This window comes from Camelus bactrianus, chromosome 16 (assembly GCF_048773025.1).
Source record: "Camelus bactrianus isolate YW-2024 breed Bactrian camel chromosome 16, ASM4877302v1, whole genome shotgun sequence".
Taxonomy (NCBI): Eukaryota; Metazoa; Chordata; class Mammalia; order Artiodactyla; family Camelidae; genus Camelus; species Camelus bactrianus.
In genome coordinates, this window is record NC_133554.1 from 6,967,303 (window position 1) to 6,988,170 (window position 20,868).

Sequence of the window (20,868 nt, forward strand, 5' to 3'; positions counted from 1 at the left end):
TCTCGAGCCTGGTTTGGGGTTAATATCCTGTTTGTTCATGTTAGAACATACTAGCTGGAGTAGATTTAATTCATTTGGTCATTTGATAACTTTATTCTTTAAAATGTGATGTAACTGGTTCTGTTCGTATTTCTCTGTTAACGTCATTGCTGCTAACTAGCCAGGGTATCAGTGGGAAAGCCCTCAGTGGCATCTCCAAGGATAGGCAGTCAGGTTCAAGTTCTGTGGGTCTTCAGGGTATTCTGAAGTTCAGATCACATGCCTTCATTAAACACTCTTTAAAAGGAAAAAACTCCAGGTATTTGCTTTCTTTATTTAAAAAAGTTGCTTGGGCACTTACAATTTGTATTCTTTCCTGAGCATATGTCAAACTTCTAATTTAAAAGCTTACTTTAAAAACTAATTGTGGATATTTTAACAGTCCCTTGGAGTTCATGGTATTAAGTCTTGGATCTGGGATGTATGTAATTTTACTTTGTTATTCTTATTCCACTATTCTATTAGTCACTTACTGCTAGATAACAAACTGCCTCAAACTTTGTAGCTTAAGACAACACTTGTTAAGTCAGTTTCTGTGAGTCAGCAATTCTGAACTGACTTATCGGGGTGGGTCATCTGAAGGCTGGAGGACCTGCGTGGTGCTGGCCCGAGACCTCTGCTCCTTGCCACGTGGGCCCCTGCTCAGGTGCTGGAGTGTCCCTGGAGGAACTTCCCCAAGAGCTATCTCATGTCTTCCAGTTCTGTTGCATCACCTAGACCATGAGCTTGAGAGCAGGGCCCTGCCGTTTTCTGTACCCTCGCAGTAGTCAGTGGAGATGGTTTGTACCAGGTGGGGCTGTTGAAAGATCTCTCTACAAATTCAGCTGCGGTGGTTATCTGTTACTCACTGCTCAGTAGCAGAGAGCGCCTCTCCAGTGAGTGACCCAAGCCCTCATGTGACGACAGGCTGCCTGTGCTCTGTGTGAGGACCCTGGGGTCTAACCAGACACAACCGATACTGTCCACTAGGTGCGGGAGCTCGAGGCAGAGCTGGAGGACGAGCGGAAGCAGCGGGCGCTTGCTGTTGCTTCAAAGAAGAAAATGGAAATAGACCTGAAGGACCTGGAAGCTCAAATCGAGGCCGCAAACAAAGCTAGGGATGAAGTGATCAAGCAGCTCCGCAAACTCCAGGTGAGCACGGCCAGCCGGCAGCCTTCGACAGCCGGTGTCACCTGGCCCGCGGAGGTCCAGCACGACGTGGCCCATGAGGCCGGGAGAGGAGCTGTGGGCAGCAGCCAGCCTGCCGTCCGGCCAGCAGGCCCCGCGTCACCACTGCATGGAGCACAGTGCAGCTGTCACCCTTGGTTGTGGGTAGGGGCCACCAGCCATAAAGATGGCACATGTGTACCACCAGGGTCCGCAAGACGTGCTTGGCCCCACTGATCTAGTCTTGGCCTGAGCTGAGCTGGAGTCAACAGGGGGCGCGTCCTCCAGGGGACATGCCCTTGGGGCTCTGAACAGTCTCTGGCGCTTAACTAAACTCACAGCCACTGAGGCACCGAGAGGAAGGTGGCGTGGACTTCCTTCCCTCCGCTAGTGCTAGAGCTTTAGTGACCCCTTTCCTCTGCCTCGGTCATGACTTTTGCTACTCAGTTGTCACTATCACAGTAACAAGAAGTGATTTCTGTAACAACTCACAGTGTTGATAGGATGTGATGGGCCCTCTCACATAAATAGGCACAACTTCTCTGGAGGGAGGTTAGGACAAAACTTCTAAAGAATATTTCCATTCCTTTGACTTTGGTGATTCCGCCTCTTGTGAATTTATTCTAACAAAATATAAAGATGAGAAGACATATTTGTATACAAAGATCACAGTGAAGCGTTATTGATGGTGGCAGAAAAGGAAACAACCTAAATGTCAGCAGACTGCCAGCCACTCACATGATGGGGTCTGTGTGCCGGGACAGCAGGGCTCCAGTGAGTGCACGGCAGTTTAGTCAGTAGGACACACACGTGTGTGGACTTGTGTATACAGACATGTAGATGCACGTACTTAGAAAGTTTGGAAGGAAAAGTCATCTCTGGATAATTGGTTTATGAGTAACTTATTTGCTTCCTTATATTTTTTTAAAAAGCTAAATACAAAGGTTTTTATTTTAACCCACTAATTATAGAGAATATAAGTCACATTACTAGGACTTTATTTAACAACTTTATTGAGACATAATTCACATGTCATACGATTTACCCATTTAGTATTTGTTGTTTTTTAGTATATTCGTAGGGTTGTGCAAGCATCACCCACCATCTGATTTGGACATTTTGTTTCCCTCTAAAACTCTGCACACTTGAGCTGTCCCTCCACACCATCTCTGCCACATCCAGCGCTGACCAGCCAGTAATCGTTCTGTCTCCGTAGCTTTCCATGTGTTGGACATGTCATACACGTGGAATCCTACAGTGGGCAGCTTTTTGTTCCTGGCTCCCTTCACTTAACATATGTTTTCCAGGTTCATCCACGTTGTAGCATAAGTACTTCGTTCCTTTTTTATCACCAAATAATATTGTATTGTTTGGATATACTGTATTTTTATTAATCCATTTCATCAGTTGACATTTGGGTTATTTCGACCCTTTGGCTACTAGGAATATTGCTGCTATGAACATTCATGTATATTTGTGTGGATATGTGTTTTCAGTTTTCTTGGGTATATAGAAGTGGAATCCCTGGGTTATATGGTATTTCTGTTTAACTTTGAGGAACTGCCCAATCTTTCCTCAGTGACTGCACCATTTTGCATTTCTGCCAGCTACGTGTGAGGGTTCCAGTTTCTCTACATCCTCACCAGTGCTTGCTGTTGTCCATCTTTTAATTACAGCCGTCCCAGTGGGGGTGAAGTGGTATCTCACTGTGACTGTGACTTGCATTTCCCTAAGGACGAACGATGGTGGCCATCTTTTCATGTGCCCAGTGGCCGTTACCACACATGGGAAAAAATGTTTTTCAGTCCTCTGCCAGTCTTCTTGAGTTGTCTTTAATGACTGAGTTGTAACGTTTCTGTGTATACTCTGGATGTTTCACAGGAGTTATACAGTTTCCAAATAATTTTCTTTCATTCTCTAGATTATCTGTTCACTCACTCAATGGTATTGTTTGTTGGAGTCTAGTTCATTTTTTCTTTTGTTTCTTGTGTTTTTGTTATCTATGAAACTACTGCCTAATCCAAGGTCCTGAAGATTTATTCCTTTGTTTTCACTTAAGAGTTTTATACTTTTAGCTCTCTTTCTAAATCCATCTTGAGTTAATTTTTGTCATGTGGTTTGATACATAAACCCAATTTTGTTCTTTTTGGATGTGGATATCCAGTTATCCCAGCATCATTTGTTAAAAAGACTATTCTTACCCCCATTGAATTGTCCTGGCATGCTTGTCAAAAATCAGCTGACCATGATTTTATTTTTAGACTCTCAGTTCTCTTCCATTGACCTATATGTCTGTCCTTGTGCCAGTACCACACAGTCGTGATTACTGGAGCTCTGTAAGTTCTGCAGTTGGGAAGTGTGACTTCTCCAACTTTGTTCTTTTTCATGACTGTTTAGCTATTCTGGGTTCCTTACAATTCCACTTAGGATCAACTTGTCAATTTCTGCCCCCACCCCCCCCCACCCAAAAAAGGCCAGCTTGGATTTTTATTGTGTTGAGTTGGTTGATCAATTTGGAGATTACTGCCATCTTAACAGTATTCATTTTTCCAGTCCATGAACATGGCTATCATTATATTTATTTAGCTATTCTTTAATTTTTTATGATGTTTTGTTTTATAGTTCTTGGTGTACACATCTTATACTTCTTGAGCTAAATTTTATCCTCTTCGATGCTAGTGTAACTGCTTTGTTGATATTTGGAATGTTTATAGTTAGTATACAGAAATATAATGGACTTTTGTACAGTCATCCCTTGGTGTCCATGGGTGATTGAATCCAGGACCACCCCACCACCACCACCCGTGGATACCAAAATCCTTGGATGCTAAACTTCCCTTATATAAAATGGTATAGTATCTGCATATAACCTACGTACATCCTCCTGTATACTTTACGTCATCTCTAGATTACTTATAATACTAATACAATGTAAATGATATATAAATAGTTGCCCGTGTGGCAAATTCAAGTTTTATTTTTGGAAATTTCTGGGAATTTTTTTTTCCCTGAATATTTTTGATCCACTGTTGGTTGAAAACAACAGATGGGGAACCCACAGATACAGAGGGCTGACTGTATATTGATCTCAGCTGCAACTTCACTGAACTTGTTTATTAGTTCTAATGGTTTTTAGTGGATTCCTTAAGGTTTTCTGTATACAAGGCCATATCATCTGCAATTGGACCTGGTTTTATTTCTTCTTCTCCAATCTGGATGTCCTTTTTCTTGGTCTTGGCCTAGATGCTTTGAGTAGACTCTCTGTTACAATGTTAAACGCAAGTGGCAAGGTCAGATGTCCCCATCTCACTGCTGATCCTGGGGGGGAAGTCTTTGACTGTTCAGTATGATATTAGCTGTCTGCTGTTCATTGATGCCCTTTATCAGAGTTGAGGAATCTGCTTCAGCTTACTGAGGGTTTTTATATTGAAAGGGTGTTAGATTTTGTCAAATGTTTCTTCTACATTTGAGATGATCATATGGTTATATTAATTCATTTTGGGATATCAAACCAATCTTGGGCTCCTCAGATAAATCCCACTTGTATGGTGGGATATAATAGTATATAAATATACACAGTGTATTACAACTCAGTTTTGATGGATTCAATTGGTTACTGTTTCGTTGAGGATTTTTGCATCTATATTCATGAGAGATATTGGTCTGAATGTTATCTTATGATATTTGTCACTTCCATTAGCTATATATTTACAATAAATGCATATTTTATAATCCGGAAAAAATATCGTATGTTTAAAAACTAAGAATGAACTCTACCCCAAAACCTTTTTCCTATTGAATCTCAGGCTCAGATGAAGGACTACCAGCGTGAATTAGAAGAAGCTCGTGCATCCCGGGATGAGATTTTTGCTCAGTCCAAAGAGAGTGAAAAGAAACTGAAGAGTCTAGAAGCAGAAATCCTTCAATTGCAGGAGGTTTGTTTACTTATTCATCTATTTGTTCAACAAATATTTGCCCATAAAATTTTTCTAAGATCAAATAAGTATATTTTAGTACCTCTGTAGCCTCAATTTCTCATTGCTTCAGTTCAGCAAGCAAACTGGTCACACTTTGATACTGCTCTGCCTGGCAAAGACAGAGAAGTCGATTAGTAATTTCTTAAATCTAATTGCAATTTGTGGCACATTTAAAATGCCTGGAGCAAGGTGGCAGTGGCCTAGAGGTGCTGCCAGATTTCATGTTTGAGGAAACTGTTAACAGCCAGAGCTTAAATCACAGTCTGAGCTTGTTTAGGAACTTGCCTCGTCTGAGCGAGCCCGCCGCCACGCCGAGCAGGAGAGGGACGAGCTGGCAGATGAGATCGCCAACAGCGCCTCTGGCAAGTGAGTCTCCGGCAGCGGGTGGGAAGGAGCGGGCGTCTCGGGTGCCCGTGGCCCACCCCCGCGAGGCACGCCCACTACACTGAGCCGGCCGTGGTGGTCGTCTGCCATCTAGGAGTCGGCGTTTGGTCTGCTCATTTGTTCAAAGTCTGGGAAGATGAGCATGAGCTGCAGAGCTCCAGGTGGCCTGCACCACCCAGGCAGGTCACACCTCCCAGGGCCAGTCACGCCCGCAGCAGGCATGAAAGAAATACACTCAGAACGCACCGGTTTCCATGGGGTGGACAGCCTTGCAGCACAAGTCCTCACTTTCAAATTCACTAGATTTGACGAGGAGATTCCTTAGACTTACCTTCCTCTGAATGCATTTTTCATTAAAAGCCATTTTTTCCCCTATTAAGAGGTTGCTTTCTCCATGTAATTACTGTACTGAGGATTCATCATGGTCATTTTCTAGCATGCCATGAGGAGGAGTTGGCATTTTATCTCAAGGCATTGGAAAACCAGTAGTTCAAGCCAGGGATACCAGGATCTTTTTGCACTTTTATCACTGACACTGGCTGCCATCTGTGGAGATGAGGCAGGACACGGTGGGTTGGCGGGTGGGTGTAGGGGAAAGAGAAAAATCAAGAATGCTGCTCGGTTCCTAGCAGCAGGCTGGGCAGAGGTGCCCTCCGCAAGTTGCCCCATGTCATGCAGCCCAGTTTTGAGCTGTCTCCTCCCGGCCCCGGCAGGTCCGCACTGCTGGATGAAAAGCGGCGTCTGGAGGCCCGAATCGCGCAGCTGGAGGAGGAGCTGGAGGAGGAGCAGAGCAACATGGAGCTGCTCAATGACCGCTTCCGCAAGACCACGCTGCAGGTGGGCGCGCGCCGGCGGCCCCGGAGCAGGGGGTGGGGGGCTGTGCACCCACCCCCACCCCCCCAGCACCAGTAACCCGACTCCGCTCCCCAGGTGGACACGCTGAACACAGAGCTGGCGGCCGAGCGCAGTGCCGCCCAGAAGAGCGACAACGCACGCCAGCAGCTGGAGCGGCAGAACAAGGAGCTGAAGGCCAAGCTGCAGGAGCTGGAGGGCGCTGTCAAGTCCAAGTTCAAGGCTACCATCTCGGCCCTGGAAGCCAAGATTGGCCAGCTGGAGGAGCAGCTTGAGCAGGAAGCCAAGTAAGAGCTTTTTGCTGCCATAAACCAAAGAGAGGTTTTTACTGCATCTCTGCTACCAGACCAGGTCTGGGGCTCAACCTGTGAGTCAGAGATGACAAGGACACACGTAATCAGAGACTAGTTGGTGTGAGCCCTCAGGGAAGGCTGGACTCGCCTGTCCGCTCTTCCTGGACTCAGCTGAGGGCTAGTCAGCTGTGCCTCATGATTTTCTGGTGCCACAGTTTACATCTACCCAAAGTCTGTTACCCAAGTTGGTGGCATCACGTGAAATGCTGCAATTTGTTGGCAGAGAAAAATGCAATGTGACAAAAATAAAAGCTCTTCTGCTCCCATAGGAAGGGATTGCTTAACAATTTCCATTCTGTTGTAGTAAACATTCTGAAATTTATGAGGACTTGCACAATGCAATTTTCAGCAGACATTACTAAGCTGTTAGAGTCGCGTCACAGACTACCAGAGCTAGAGCTGACCTCCAGCTTCACCCTCTTGTTGGGGAGCTCGGGGCCCGGCAGTGACATCCTCCCAGCCCAGCATCCCGGACTTCCCACTGCGCTCAAAACAACTCAGGGTTTGTTTGCTGTTAGTTGTAATTAACATGGCTTGCCCTTTCCGCTGACTCCATCCCTGTCCACTTTTGCATAACATTTGTGAAGGAGCAAGAGAACTTTTCTGTTTTCAATGGAGCTCTCCAGACAAGTTACCTCTCCATGTGGGAGAGTGGAGGCTAGTCTAGAAACATGGTGATTTGTGTGGCTCCTAACTAAAATGTGGGGGCTGCGGGGTGGTTCCGGTGTTAGCTGCTCTGTCTAGCATCTTAGTAGGTTGTCAGTAAATTTTACATTGAAATGATCTCTTAATAAATTCTGTTTTGTTTTCCAGGCTAAAAAGTTAGGTGATTAGAGTAACCAACTAAGGATTTGCCTTCAAAAAGTCTACACTCAGTACAAGTGGCATTTGATCTTTGAAAAATCACTAAAGTGATTAATACCTGTGTGGGAAAATAGTACATTTTCTCTACCTGTCAGCGTTAGAATACATTAAAGGCAATCTGTAGCTTGACCAGAAGGGAGAAGTTTCTGGGCCACGCTGGCCATGATGACATTCTGGATACAGAAGTCCTGGAAAGCACTCAAACACGTATCATTTCCCAGAGAAAAAAAGACTTAACAATGCGTTCCCCATTCAGACTGTCACTTCAAGAACCGTGAGAACTAACTAACATCCTGGTGACTTCCGTAGGGAAAGAGCAGCCGCCAACAAACTAGTGCGTCGCACTGAGAAGAAGCTGAAGGAAATCTTCATGCAGGTTGAAGACGAGCGTCGACACGCGGACCAGTACAAAGAGCAGGTGAGGGACGGGGCGGGCAGGCTGAGCGCGGCTTCCGCCTTAGATGCCGTCGCCAGGAGACAGGCAGCACCGGCCAACTGTTGCCATGTGACCAGGTGAATTAGGAAGAGCTATTTGAATGTTTCAACAAATCAACAAATCTTCCTTGTTCCTGCCAGGCGCTCCCGGGTGCTAGGGATACAGGGGTGATTAGGACACAGCCCGCCGCCCCTCAAGCCCTCCCAAGTGCCCCCGAGACACAGAGGAGGGGTGGGCGAGAGCAGGTCCCAGGGCTGTGTGAGGTCTGAACTGAGTCTTAGTTAGCATCTGAGTTTCTTCCACCAGTATGGACGCTTCATGAGCGCAAATTTCTGCCTGTTTCACGCACTGTCATCTCTTGAATGCTTGACTAGTCCCTGGGTACAGTGGGCAGTCGCTGAATACTGGCTGGGAAGAGAAATGCATGTAGGACCCAAGTGGCCTTCCTCATCTGTGTCCAGGCACCTGTTTTCTCAGTATCAAGGGCCTGTTCTGCTAGGACTTCGGACTGTGGTCAGCTCTGCATTGGCTCCAGCCTGGAGGGCTGTGCTTTCCTGCTGGCTTTCCTGAGACCTGCCGCCGGGGGTGGAGCTGAGGATCCACTGCCTTTGGCCCAGACACCCCCCTTTTTCTCCCCTGCTCCAGTCAGACACCCAGCCTTCCTTACGACCCCCACACTCAGGGCCTAGCAACCCGAGGGCAGTTCTGGGTGGGCATGAGCTGGGCCTGAAGGGCACTGGCCACTCTCCGTATGGCTCAGGAGTGAGTGATCCAGGGGGCAGGCTGAGTCCTCACGTCAGGTCTTCCAGAGTGGCTTTGTACTTGAATCAAAATATAATGTTGACATACCCATTTGAAAGGAGGTGTTCAATGAATGTACCATCTCCTGGGGTTGGAGGCCGTCCACGTGCGTTTTGTGAGAATAGCAGTCCCCTTTCACAATCCCATAGGTCGCTCGTGCGAAGATTCTACGCTGTCATTTTTCCACAGAAAAATCAAGGCTGGAGATAGGGTTTTCAAGTTTTTTTTAAATATTTCCTTTAGCATAATTTGCTGTGTAGACACTGGCTTTGCTGAGAATGGCAGGCTGATGAGAAGGCCTCCTTCCATCCAGGCCCCCATCTGGGGAGTGTGTCAGTGCACACTCGTGTGTACCTGCATGTGCTCACGCGGCTGAGCTGGGCAGGGATCTGAGATCACACTCAGGACGCTGCGATGCCAAATTTGGATTCCCCAGTTTGGAATGACTTGGTTCGTGTAACTCCCCCAGATGGAGAAGGCCAACGCCAGGATGAAGCAGCTCAAACGGCAGCTAGAGGAGGCAGAAGAAGAAGCCACACGTGCCAATGCGTCTCGGCGCAAACTCCAGCGGGAACTGGATGACGCCACCGAGGCCAACGAGGGCCTGAGCCGCGAGGTCAGCACCCTGAAGAACCGGCTGAGGTGAGTGAGCACGGAGGCCCAGAGCTTGCCGACAGCCACGTCTGTGGTTTCCTTAGGTCCACGTACCGCTCCTGGTTCTTGCTCGTTCACCCACTCGGGATCTCTGACCATTAGCAGTCCTTGAGCAGAAGTGGGGGGCACTGGCTTTCACTGGTGGCTGTAGGAGTACACGGTGCCAGGCCTGAGCACCTGGCCAGAGGTGTGCCATGTCCCTGTCCCTTCTGAGGAGGGGTCCCAGCCTCCAACCCTCCTCCCATCTCCCCACACTGGGTTTGACGTGCACCGGGGAGTGGGCGGAACACAGGGAGCCAAGGCTAAACCTGCCCGGGCCCTGCTTTTGTACAGCCAGTGAGCTAAGAATGGTGCTGACATTCATAAAGGTTGGAAGAAAACAAGAATGTGCAGTGGGGACCTTAAGTGTCCCACAAAGCCTATGTAGAGAATTTAACCTCCACCCTTTAGAGACAGGCCAGCCCGGGGTTAGCAGGTCAGAGCTTTCCTCCCTGTGTCACCGGCGGCAGCAAGCCGAGTCCAGCCACCCCCCAGCTCTCCAGGAGCCTCCTGCGCGGCGTCGCTGCCTCAGCCAGGGTAACGCTCCGCAGGCAGGTAGCAGGGTTGGGGGGAAGCACAGACCTGTTCCTGATCGTCTGCACCCCAGCTATGTGTCCTGAGGAAGGCGTGGAAGTTTTGAGTCATCAAGTGGTTGAACAGCCGGCCCCGTGTTCTTGGGGACGAGCCCACACCTGCCTGCTTTGCTCTCTCCAGGCGAGGTGGCCCCATCAGCTTCTCCAGCCGATCCGGCCGGCGCCAGCTGCACATTGAGGGCGCGTCCCTGGAGCTGTCAGACGACGACACAGAAAGTAAGACCAGTGATGTCAACGAGACGCAGCCGCCCCAGTCAGAGTAGGTCCACGGAGGCCGGGGGAGGCGCTACAGCGGGACACGCAGGAACTCACCCGGCGCCACTGCCTCGGGGCCTCCTGCGGATCCGGGGACCTGGCGGACGGCGGATTCCTTCCTGAGAGCAACTGTGTCTTAAGGCCTTGCCGCCCACACATACTGTATCCTGCTTCAGGCTTAGGTACAATTGCTCCCCTTTTTATATATATATACGTACACTGAACACACACATAGTAAACAGACCGTCTCATCATTGCATCTATTTTCCACATATCCATCAAGAGACCATTTTCTAATACAAATTAAGAAAAGAACCTTTTTCAGATGAACTCCAGACCCGCTGCCAGTCGCTGGGTTGTGGGCAGCCCCGCGGTTGCTGCCCAGTCGCTCTGCATGCTCTGTCGTCCGGACAGCTACCTTAGTTCTGTGTGCACGTGGCCCCTGCCGCCACGTCAGCCACATCGAGTCTCTTAGAACATTGTGGAACCTAAACTGCACTTGCAGCTCTCATCTCCTTCAGATAACGATCAACACTATTTTGGTGAGCAAACTGTGAAAGGGGCTTGGAGAGACTGGCGTGGGGGGTGGATCAGGGGAAGCTGCATCCATCTCCCTCAAGTCGCGGTGTTCCCGAACCTCTTCACGTAAACTGTCCTTGGCCAGGGCCGGTCTGTGCATAGAAAGGACAGTGGCCGCGATGCCGCTGGGGCGGCGGGGCGTAGCTGTCACCTTGACTTCTGGATGGCCTCCTGAGGCTGCTTCCAGAGTGAGCAGCTACTGCGGGCGCCCTCCCCCACCACCACCACCCCCCGCCGCCGAAGTCAGGGGTAATCTCCCTCCCCGCCAGGCTCTCATGCTGACCTTGCAAATTCAGCCGCTGCTTTGAGCCCAAAATGGGAATATTGGTTTTGTGTCCGAGACTTGTTCCACGTTTGTCGGCGAGGTTGACAGAACCTCGAGAACAGGTGCCACCTGCCTGAATGTTGAGATGCCAGTGGGTGTGACTCCTTCATTTCTCCTTTCTCTCCCCTTGGGACAGTGTTACAGTGAACATTTAGCATTCTGTTTTGGGTTGGTAGTTAATCAAACTGACATTACAGAAAGTGCCTTAGACACTACAGTACTAAGACAATGTTAAATATATTATTTGCCTCTGTAACAATTTAATGTATTAAGTTTTAACTGTGCTTCATATCATGTACCTCTCTAGTCCAAGTGGTATTACAAACATTCAGTGACAATGAATCAGTGTTAATTATAAATCCTTGATCCTCTGCAACGTGCTTGAAAACACAAACCTTTTGGGTTAAAAGCTTTAACATCTGTTAGGAAGAATTTGTCATGTGGGTTTGGAATCTTTGATTTTCCCCCTTTATGAATTGTACTGGCTGTTGACCACCAGACACCTGACTGCAAATATCTTTTCTTGTATTCCCATATTTCTAGACAATGATTTTTGTAAGACAATAAATTTATTCATTATAGATATTTACGCCTGCTCTGTTTACTTGGAGGAAAAAGCACCCGTTGAGAATAAACAGACCTCAATAAACAAGAATAATCATGTGAACGTGAAATCTGTTTTCTCACCTTCTGTTCTTGATTTCCTACCTGTGAGCTCATCGGAGGTTGGATGCTACATAGACATAAAATGCTGCCAGCCAGGCCTGCTTTTTCTGAGGGCACTGCATGCCCAGAAACTGTCAGGTGACGGGCTGCTGCTTTGGACAGTCTCAGCTACAGGGGCCTCAACGCGCAGCTGCATCCGGCAGGAAAGGGCCGCTGGGGCTGGAGACCCAACTGTTAATGGAGAAGGAGCCATCCAGGGTGCAGGACAAAGCCGTGAGGGTTTCGGTCACCAACAAATGAAGCTCATCCCTGGGTTAGAGTATTTTAAGAGGTCCAAGAAGTTGCAGGTTACATTTACAGGCAGGATGCACACTGAAAATGCTTCGGGAGGACTCAGTGGTGAGCTCCAAGGGCAGCTGCGGGCTGGTAAGGATAGGCTGGAGGGAAATCCGAGAGGTACACACACACACACACACACACAGAAGGCTGGGGGTGTTCCAGGATACGCCAGGTGCGGCTGTTCAGGTGGGCTGAAGTATATTCCCAGGCTGCGTGGCAGTTGTGGGAGGTGAGAAATGGGCACAGGTGCTCCCTTCCCTCTGTGTCATGACCACGGGAGGAAAAGGGTGAGTTGCACTTACCGGGTCTTGTGTGTTCTCACCCTTGCATTCAGTATCTTGATCCAGAGGTTTGTGGAAGCCAGAGGCTTGTTTTTCTCAAAAAGAATCCTGCCCTGCTGGGGAAGGAAGCGAGGGCTCCCTGCCCTGCCGGGTGACCGAGCAGAGTCATCCTTGGGGGAATTAAGAACTGCAGGTTCCCCCAGATTCCATCCCAGCACTGGCCTAGTGAGGCAAGTACTGTACTTCCTAGAATCTTCATAGTTCTAATTGGCACATTTTTAATGGTTTACATAATAAAGGTTTAACCGGTGTTAATGTCAGTTTCCCAACTACTCCGCCTATCAGGAGAAACAGTCCAATTCCTGATTCCACAAAGATGCTAACTAGAAGGGACCGTTCTTCACTAAACAAGCCACCACCTCGTGGTCTAAGTGGTCTGTAAAGCCTCAGCTGGGCATTTAAAGCAGGACAGCAGGTGGGAGCTGGGGTCTGAGCACATGTGTCAGACTCAAAGCAGCTGGCCAGCTCTCACCCCGCAGGAGTGGGGGCCATCGTGGGGAGGGGTTCAGGCAAGATATGGGAAAGCCTTATCCTTCTTTGGAGATGAAGTTTAGATGAACTCTGCTGGGGTTTTAACTCGGAGCCGTCACACACACCAAATGCTCTGCCCGCCCCTGCCACAGGGCTGCTGCTCTTTTCAGTGCAGACAGACATTCTAAAGAATTCTTTAAAATTCCTTTGGCAGGGATAACACCTATTCCCAGCTTGACTGTCCTGGGTATTCTGACACATTTCCTTTCTGTCACCACCTTCCCCATCCCTGGAAGCCCCAACTAAGGTAAAATGAGCTGGAAGACCAAATTCTTAAAACCAGCCTTCCCCATGGCTCTGGGTACAACTGCCCCACGGCTCCTTCCTCCTTCAGGAATGTTGCCGATGTTGCTATAACAACCAGGTCTGTATCAAGACTGGGGAAGAAAAGAGCTGACAGTTGTCAGACTCAAGGAACCACACCACTTCCTGCCCTACTCCCTTAGAAAAAAAAAAAATCCAGTCACAACAGGCCATAGGTTGGAGTCTAGGAAGTGGAGAGGATGGCTCCCCTCCGCCTCGTTCAGGCAGGTCTGAGCGAAGCCTGTGGCTGAGACCAGAGGGGAGTCCCCATCCATAAGGGCTGCCCAGTCACTCCGGAAGGGACAGCACCTGCACCAAGAGCTTTCCCAAGCCCTGAGCGTTTGCTAGGACGCTGTGTCCCGGGCCAGCTGTCAGGACCGGCCAGGCAGTCCACTTCCTCGTGTAGCCACCTGTCGTTTGGGAATCTAGCAAATTATGTGAAGTGTCTCATACAATTCTTGTCAGAAATCTCATCAAACTACGGGTAAGAGTATGCCGACGCGATGATGCCAGTCTCCAAGGACGATGCTACCTGTCCCTGCAGGGCCTGTGCACCATATGCAGAAAGTGTGACCACCCTTCAACCCTTACCGAGACCACAAATTCGGTTGTGACTCATCACAGCAGTGAGGTCTGTTTATTTTTTCAAAGTAACCCAATAATGGACTCCATCCCCACTAACTGGATGTCATGAAGCCTTATTCAAGATGTAACGTGACATAATCAGACTATTAAACACCAGGTCTGACTGACACCCAAGCAGAGCACTGCCTCCTTCAAAGGACCACACCGCACAGAGGCTAAGATGCCCCTGTTCTCAAGTGTAAACGCGTGTGCCTCACAATCACCGTCGGGAGGTGGCAGCTGTGATGTGGTCCTCACTGCCTGACCACTGGTAAGGGCAGCAGAGCCCAGCGTCAGAGCCTGTAGAATGGGTACCAGCAGCTTAGAAGGAATTCCGGAGCCAACCACGGAACATGCGTTTCAGACGTGCCGCATCGCCCGTGCTCAGCGCGGCGCAGGGGGCAACGTGGGGAAACACGGACAAGGACCGCTCTGGGTCAAAGCACGGTTCAGAATGTCAAAATCACAACGTGAAGTTTCAGGACTCTCTCACACTCCTTTTTGTATATGAATTAAGTGTGATATGAAATTGTATAAAGAAGCCTAGAAGAACTCATAAAGTCTTAAATAAGCGTTCTCATAGTTCTAATTGGCACGTTTTTAATGGTTTACACCATTAAAGGTGTGTTTAATAATTGCTGGTGTTTAAGATTCTAGGAAGTACAGTACTCGCCTCACTAGGCCAGTGCTGGGATGGAATCGGGGGGAGTCTGCATTTCTTAATTCCCCCAAGGATGACTCGGCTGGGTCACCTAGCAGGGCAGGGAGCCCCGCTTCGTGCTACTGTCCCATCCCGCCACCAGCAGACCTTACATCAGTGCTGCCGAGGCTGTGAGTTCCACCACCGTGGGGCAGCATCCCCAAAGTGAAGCATTCTTTATCACACTGTTACTACATTGCTTATCACACTTAGACTGATTCAAGACTGACAGAGGATACTTCAGTGACACCAGTATGTGTAACTGTACCTAGTCCCCTAAATTCTAGGTGACGGTAGGATTTGCTGGTGGGTGTTGGGGGGGGCAGTTAAAACAATCACTTTTTCTTTTTAAACCAAAAACCAGTTTTTCACAGCTCCATCTACTGACAGGGAACAGGGCTGTGAGCCTCACACAGGGATAACCGTTTATCCACATGTGTCCCAGAAAACCTCTGGCCCAGTCCTGCCAGCCCAGCCCCTCATCCCGGGCCTCTCCCGGCAAATCATGACCCAGGCAGGATCTCTATTTTTAAACTGGGGCACCAAACTTGATACCTGGTTAGAAAACACCCCACAGGTAAACAAGTGAAACTTCTGCTCAGCTTCCCTTGGTGAAGACTTTGGAGCTGGCAGGGAATGCTAACAACTCCTGCGGGTAGAGACGGACAGCACGATAAAACAAGACTCCACATCATAGCCTCACGGGGTACAAGCCCCGCCCGGTCCCCCCGCACCAGCTCTGTAAGCTTAGCTCTATTTTCAAACTTGCCTCTTCACGTGCGCTATCTTATAAAGGACGTATGTCACGCTAATATTTACTGGAGATGATTGTTTTTCATTAAAGTTTAAAAAGGGCTACTGTAATTCCCATGTATCATATTTTTAACAGTCATGGGACCAGTTTTTAAGTAAGATGCTCTAAGTCATAGGAAGATGATTTACAAAGATGCCTTCTGTCCCTAGTCCCACTTTTAGGAAAGACTCAAATAATACAGCTGTATTTTTAAGGCAGCTAATGTTCTCAATTTGTTTCAACCTTTGGGGCAAATAAAGAGAAAAACAACCTGTGAAGTAAAAGTCAGAATGTAGAAAAGGCTTATCTTAGCACTTTCTAGGCAAACCGTGCAAACAATTGACAGCCTGGACCCATCCTTCCTTCAGGCCTTGTTCCCACCAGAGGCTCGGCCGGCTCTTCTCAGTTGCAGCCAAGCAGGAGGCATCTGGCTGCTCCCTAAAGCCACTGCTCCACCCCAAGTCACATTCCCTTCCCCAGAGGTGCCAACTTCCACCTGGGCTCTCAGGAGATGCTAACGGCGTCTCCAGGACAGCTTCGGAGAGAAGCAGAGTCAATACACTGACCAGGCACAGCGCTGGACAAGCCACAGTCCTCCTGCTGCAAAGGCTGTGCCGCCCGCACCCTCACCACTTCCCATCGTTCAAAATCAGCTCACCTCCTGAGGCACGAGACAGAGGCAAGGCCGGCGAGGCCTGGAGTTTGGGAAGGTGGTGAGGACAGCAGAAAATAACACTGAGCTCCTTTCCTAACCTGGCTTTTCCATGAACCAGCCGTGTGAGCTCCCGCCAGGCACCTCGACTCCAGGCCCACATTCCCCTCGGCTAACCGCGGCAAAACCAGCCCACCCCACTCTCAGGTCAAGGTCACCTCACCTAGTCCTCTCATGCCTCACTTGTGGTTCAACATCCCCGCTGTGGCTTCTGGCTCTTCCTGGGGGCAGGGGGCACAGCTTCTGGCCACTCGGCTGACAGCAAGTGGAGCACTGGCTCCTTCTTACTTACGCAGGACCTTGCAGGAGCAAGGGATGGGAAGGGTGGTGAGATGAAAACACCTGGAGACAAGCTGTCCTTCGCCACATGGAAGATCAGCCCCCTCCACGCAGGGGAGACCACTATGTGGACCCAGCTTGGGGATGGCTCATGCCTGAAGGTTTCAGTGAGAGCCGGGCAAACCTGGCAGTCGGGCAGCCTGTGGACAGGAACCCACTCAGAGGCAGGTGGCTAAGGGAGGATCTTTAGCTGGACAGGCAAACTGTACACATTACCTGTCAAGCCAGGTAGCAAACGGTCTATCTGCACAAGGACAAAGCAGCGTCTTAAACCAGATACAGACGGTCACCGACTTAACAATGGTTTGACTTACGGTTTTTTTGACTTTACCGTGGTGCAAAAGTGATACACATTCAATAGAAACGATACTTTGAATTTTAAGTTTTAATCTTTTCCCAGGCTAGCAATAGGCGGTAGTACAGTCCCCCTCAGTGCTGGGCAGGGCAGCTCCGGGTCAGCCACGCGACTACTGACAGCCGTTCTGCACCCAGATGACCATTCCGCTCTCCACTTTCAGTCCAGTATTCAATCCACTACATGAGACAATCAACACTTTTTTTTATCAAACACGCTTTGGTGTGAGATGATTTTGCCCAACTGTAGACAAATGGAAGCATTTCCAGCACGTTTAAGGTAGACAAGGCTAAGCTGTGATGTTCAACAGGTTAGGTGTAACAAACTCATTTTCAATTTAAGGTATTTGCAATTTACAATGAATGAGTTTATCAGGACGTAATCCCATAGTAAGCAGGGGAAGCTCTGTAATCCACACAGAAAGCTCAGAGAGGCCGGAAGGAGTCAACCAGCTTCCTCACAGGGTCTGCTGCAGCTATAAAAAAAAACAAAAATACATGGGCGTCTCCTCCCCAGAGTAAATCCAGCAGCAGACTGCTGCACTTTCATGGACCTGGCCCGGCTCTCCTGGACCCAGAGCAGTCGGGACAGCCAGTGAATAACACGTGGGGCCCTGGATGCAGGGACCCCTCTCCCACTGGGAAGCCAAGGACAGGGATTCAAGCTCCAGAACTCATCCTCGCTGTAACTAGAGGAGCTCGGTTTGCTACGTTTTTGATTTGGGGTTCCTGCATAAACAAAGAGGTCTGCTGAAAGCTGAAAGCCCTGATCTAATCCAGTCCTTCACCGCTGGCTGGGAAAGCAGCTGGGGGACGCTGCCCATCAGTACGACACCTGGAGTTTTCAGCTGCTCAGCCAGCACAACTGGGGCACACACACCACTGCAAGAGACTCTCACGAGTCAGCTTATGGCAAAGTCTCCAGGAACAACTAACAAAGATGTTCCTGCACACGTATTAACTGACAAGAAAACCTTTTCAATGTATCCTACTTCATGTTTCTTACTCACTTAGGAACTGGAGTCACTTTTCATTTACATATAGTTTTAAAACTATAAACTACTTCGTTTATGCTTTGTTATAAGCAATGTTCAGAATCTGACACATTCATAGAGACCCCTAGTTTACTTGTTCCCCCAGCCCAATCACCCTGGGTCTTGCTACGCAACATCCAGCACCTTCCTAGCATCAACCTGAGGGATAAGGAGAGAAGCCCAGGACCGAGGAACCCCTAATCCCTGAGCCCCAGCACGTGTCATGAAAAGCAGCCCCGCTGGAGGACCAGCTCCCAGACCCACCACAGTCACCCTGTGACTTGGCAAGCTGCCTCCCTCGAGTCCAGGTCCCTCCTCTTAGATTTCTGCATTGGGCTGGGGCCATTCTCGGGCTGCTCCTGGAAATCACAGCAGAAATCAGCACCAAGAGAAACAAATAAGCTACAAGAATGTACCATACAACACAGGGAATACAGCCAGTATTTTGTGGTAACTGTTAATGGAAAATAACCTTTAAAAACTGTGAGTCACTATATTGTGCACCTATAAGTTATGTACTATTGTACAAAAAAATAAATAAATACAAACGATCAGCATGAGAATGCCCGCTGGTACCCTGGGTATCGCCTAAGGCCACCTGACTCTCCTCTGCCCTGCTCCACAGCTGCCGTCCATCCATCCACATGTCCCACGTCAGAGCAGAAGTGACATCCGAACCTGGCTTTGCAACTCCAGCTCTTCTCTCACAGGATGGCAGAGACCCAATAAAGCAACCTCAATCCTTTTTTTTTTTTCTGTGAAATTTATTGTTTCCACATTAAAAGATTTTTTTGAGGGGAAGTATTTTTTTAACCACATGATGACCCTATACAGCTGCCCAGAGGAGGGCACCATCGTAAGTCATTAACATGCCACGTGAGTTCTGAATAAATAAAAGCTACAAAGCCCAAGTTATATACAAATACCTCAGGCGATAATGTTTACAAACCTATGTACAATAAAACAAATGTAAACAGTAAACGCAGCATGAGTAATCGAAGGATGCACAGGGCCAACCACTTCCAGTCTGCCCGCCCCCAGGAGCCACAAGGGCCGCCCCTGGAACCAGGCCGCTCAACCCTTCCTGACGCAACGGGACAGGCCCTCAGAAGACAAAACGAGATGCTCTGAAGATGTCATTGAACTGAAGGACCAGAGAGCCGGCGAGGCAGCAGCCACCACCCCAACCCCGAGTCTGAGGCACATGAGGAAGTGGAGATAGCAGGGACATGGCCCCGTGTGCCCCGGTCCCGGAAGCTCCTGCTCTCTGGGGCTCAGACAGGCATCTTGCTGCTCTGGGAGGCAAGTCTATGGAATGATAACCGCTAAAGTAAAATCAGAAGGTGCAGAAAATGTTCCCTAATTCAGTGACCTTCTTGACTCTGCCAGTAACAGACCCAAACTGTGAGTGGTAGAGGAGGGGGACACATGATCATGAGCACTGGAGATGCCTGGGTGGGGGCTCAGGGGGAGGGCACATGTCGACCTGATTTGGGGGAGAGCTGCTAGAAGATCTGCAATGTCCTAAACACAACTACTCCTATCCGCACAGCGGGGCGGGGCTATGAGGCGTGATGAATGGGTACTTCTGCATCCAGTGACCAAGTAATACACGTACGTATCACCTCGTGACCCACAAAAGTGCAATCATGTGAAACCAACGGCACTACGGCGAGAAGAGAAAATAGCCAGTATTGATATCGCGCAGAGTCCTGGGGCTGGGCGGGGCCCAGCAGCCGCCACTGCATGCAGCCTGCCCTCTGCTGGCCGCGGGGAGGCGGGCGGAGGGGCACGAGCCGGGCCCAGGCACCGAGGGGTGAGGCGTGGGTGTGTCCTGGGCAGCTGGAGGAGGGCGGGAGCCCCCGCCTGGAGGCCGGGCACTCACACACTGAGAGGCAGCATACCCGGGGCCGACGACGGGCGCGAGGAGCCCAGACCAGGAGGAGGAGGAGCCGGGTCAAAGCCGTTTACTGCCCTGTGGGGTGACCAGAGCAGAGAAGGGGAGGGTAGGGGAAGAGAAAGAGAGACTGTCATTTAAAATCACTTGACACACAGAGAAATTCTTCTGCTCTCTAACACTATTTCCCAGCCCAGAGCAGAACCCTGACCGCCAAAGCAGCAGCCGGCTAGAGGCCTGAGGACTGCGTGCGTGTGGGAGAGGAGACCGTGCGCTCCCTTCTCGGCAACTTCATCACACCGGCGTGGAGGCCAACAGCGCTCGTCTGAGTGTCTGCCAACAGGGAGCGAGCCAAATAAATACGGGCATGACCAAACAGTGAAATATTATGTGACCATTCAAACACATTCCACGGAGTTCTTTGGTAGCATGGAAAATATTCAGACTGTGATCAATGCTAGGTAGAAAAAGCAGCAAGTAACCGAAGTAGGTTTAATGACATGAAGAAAAAAGGTAAGGAGCATATATTCGAGACTCTTACCTATAACTAGACATTACTATCTACGTAGCTAAATCTAGAATGTGCGGGAACACAGACAGGCAGACGGACACACACACACACAATCACATACATTATAGAAAGAAAATTTAACAATAGTTACTTTTCTTCCCTTTGAGTTGTGGGTAAATTTTATCTACTAATTTATATTTCTTAATTTTATTCCAAATTTCCTACAATGTACATGAGTATCTTAATAAGGGGGAGAAAAATAACCTTTTTAAATTGTTCAGCAAGCAAAGCCAGATGGGGAGGCTTCTCGCAGACTTGTGAGACACCAGTCCCATCCAGCACAAGAGCCTGCAGCCAGGCCCCCAGCACCCGGGCGGAGAGCAGCACCCCGGCGGAGAGCAGCACCCCGCCCCAGCCACCAGGCAGC

General features: G+C 49.2%; 2 protein-coding genes across 11 annotated transcripts in view; one reads left to right on the forward strand and one right to left on the reverse strand.

The window, feature by feature from the left end:
- Positions 1–11,882, forward strand: part of MYH10 (myosin heavy chain 10) — a 179,626-nt gene extending 167,744 nt beyond the window's left edge. For all 7 annotated transcript variants that reach the window (XM_074342224.1, XM_074342223.1, XM_074342225.1 and 4 more), the window contains 8 exons: positions 1,009–1,170; positions 4,992–5,120; positions 5,440–5,528; positions 6,260–6,383; positions 6,477–6,685; positions 7,925–8,033; positions 9,322–9,494; positions 10,260–11,882. In XM_074342224.1, the coding sequence (XP_074198325.1) occupies positions 1,009–1,170; positions 4,992–5,120; positions 5,440–5,528; positions 6,260–6,383; positions 6,477–6,685; positions 7,925–8,033; positions 9,322–9,494; positions 10,260–10,401 (1,137 nt within the window). In that variant the 3' untranslated portion in view covers positions 10,402–11,882. The remainder of the gene's footprint in view (positions 1–1,008; positions 1,171–4,991; positions 5,121–5,439; positions 5,529–6,259; positions 6,384–6,476; positions 6,686–7,924; positions 8,034–9,321; positions 9,495–10,259) is intronic.
- A 6,891-nt stretch (positions 11,883–18,773) lies between these two features.
- NDEL1 (nudE neurodevelopment protein 1 like 1) overlaps positions 18,774–20,868 on the reverse strand; it is a 44,436-nt gene continuing 42,341 nt past the window's right edge. For all 4 annotated transcript variants that reach the window (XM_074342226.1, XM_074342229.1, XM_074342227.1 and 1 more), the window contains one exon: positions 18,774–20,008. In XM_074342226.1, the coding sequence (XP_074198327.1) occupies positions 19,915–20,008 (94 nt within the window). In that variant the 3' untranslated portion in view covers positions 18,774–19,914. The remainder of the gene's footprint in view (positions 20,009–20,868) is intronic.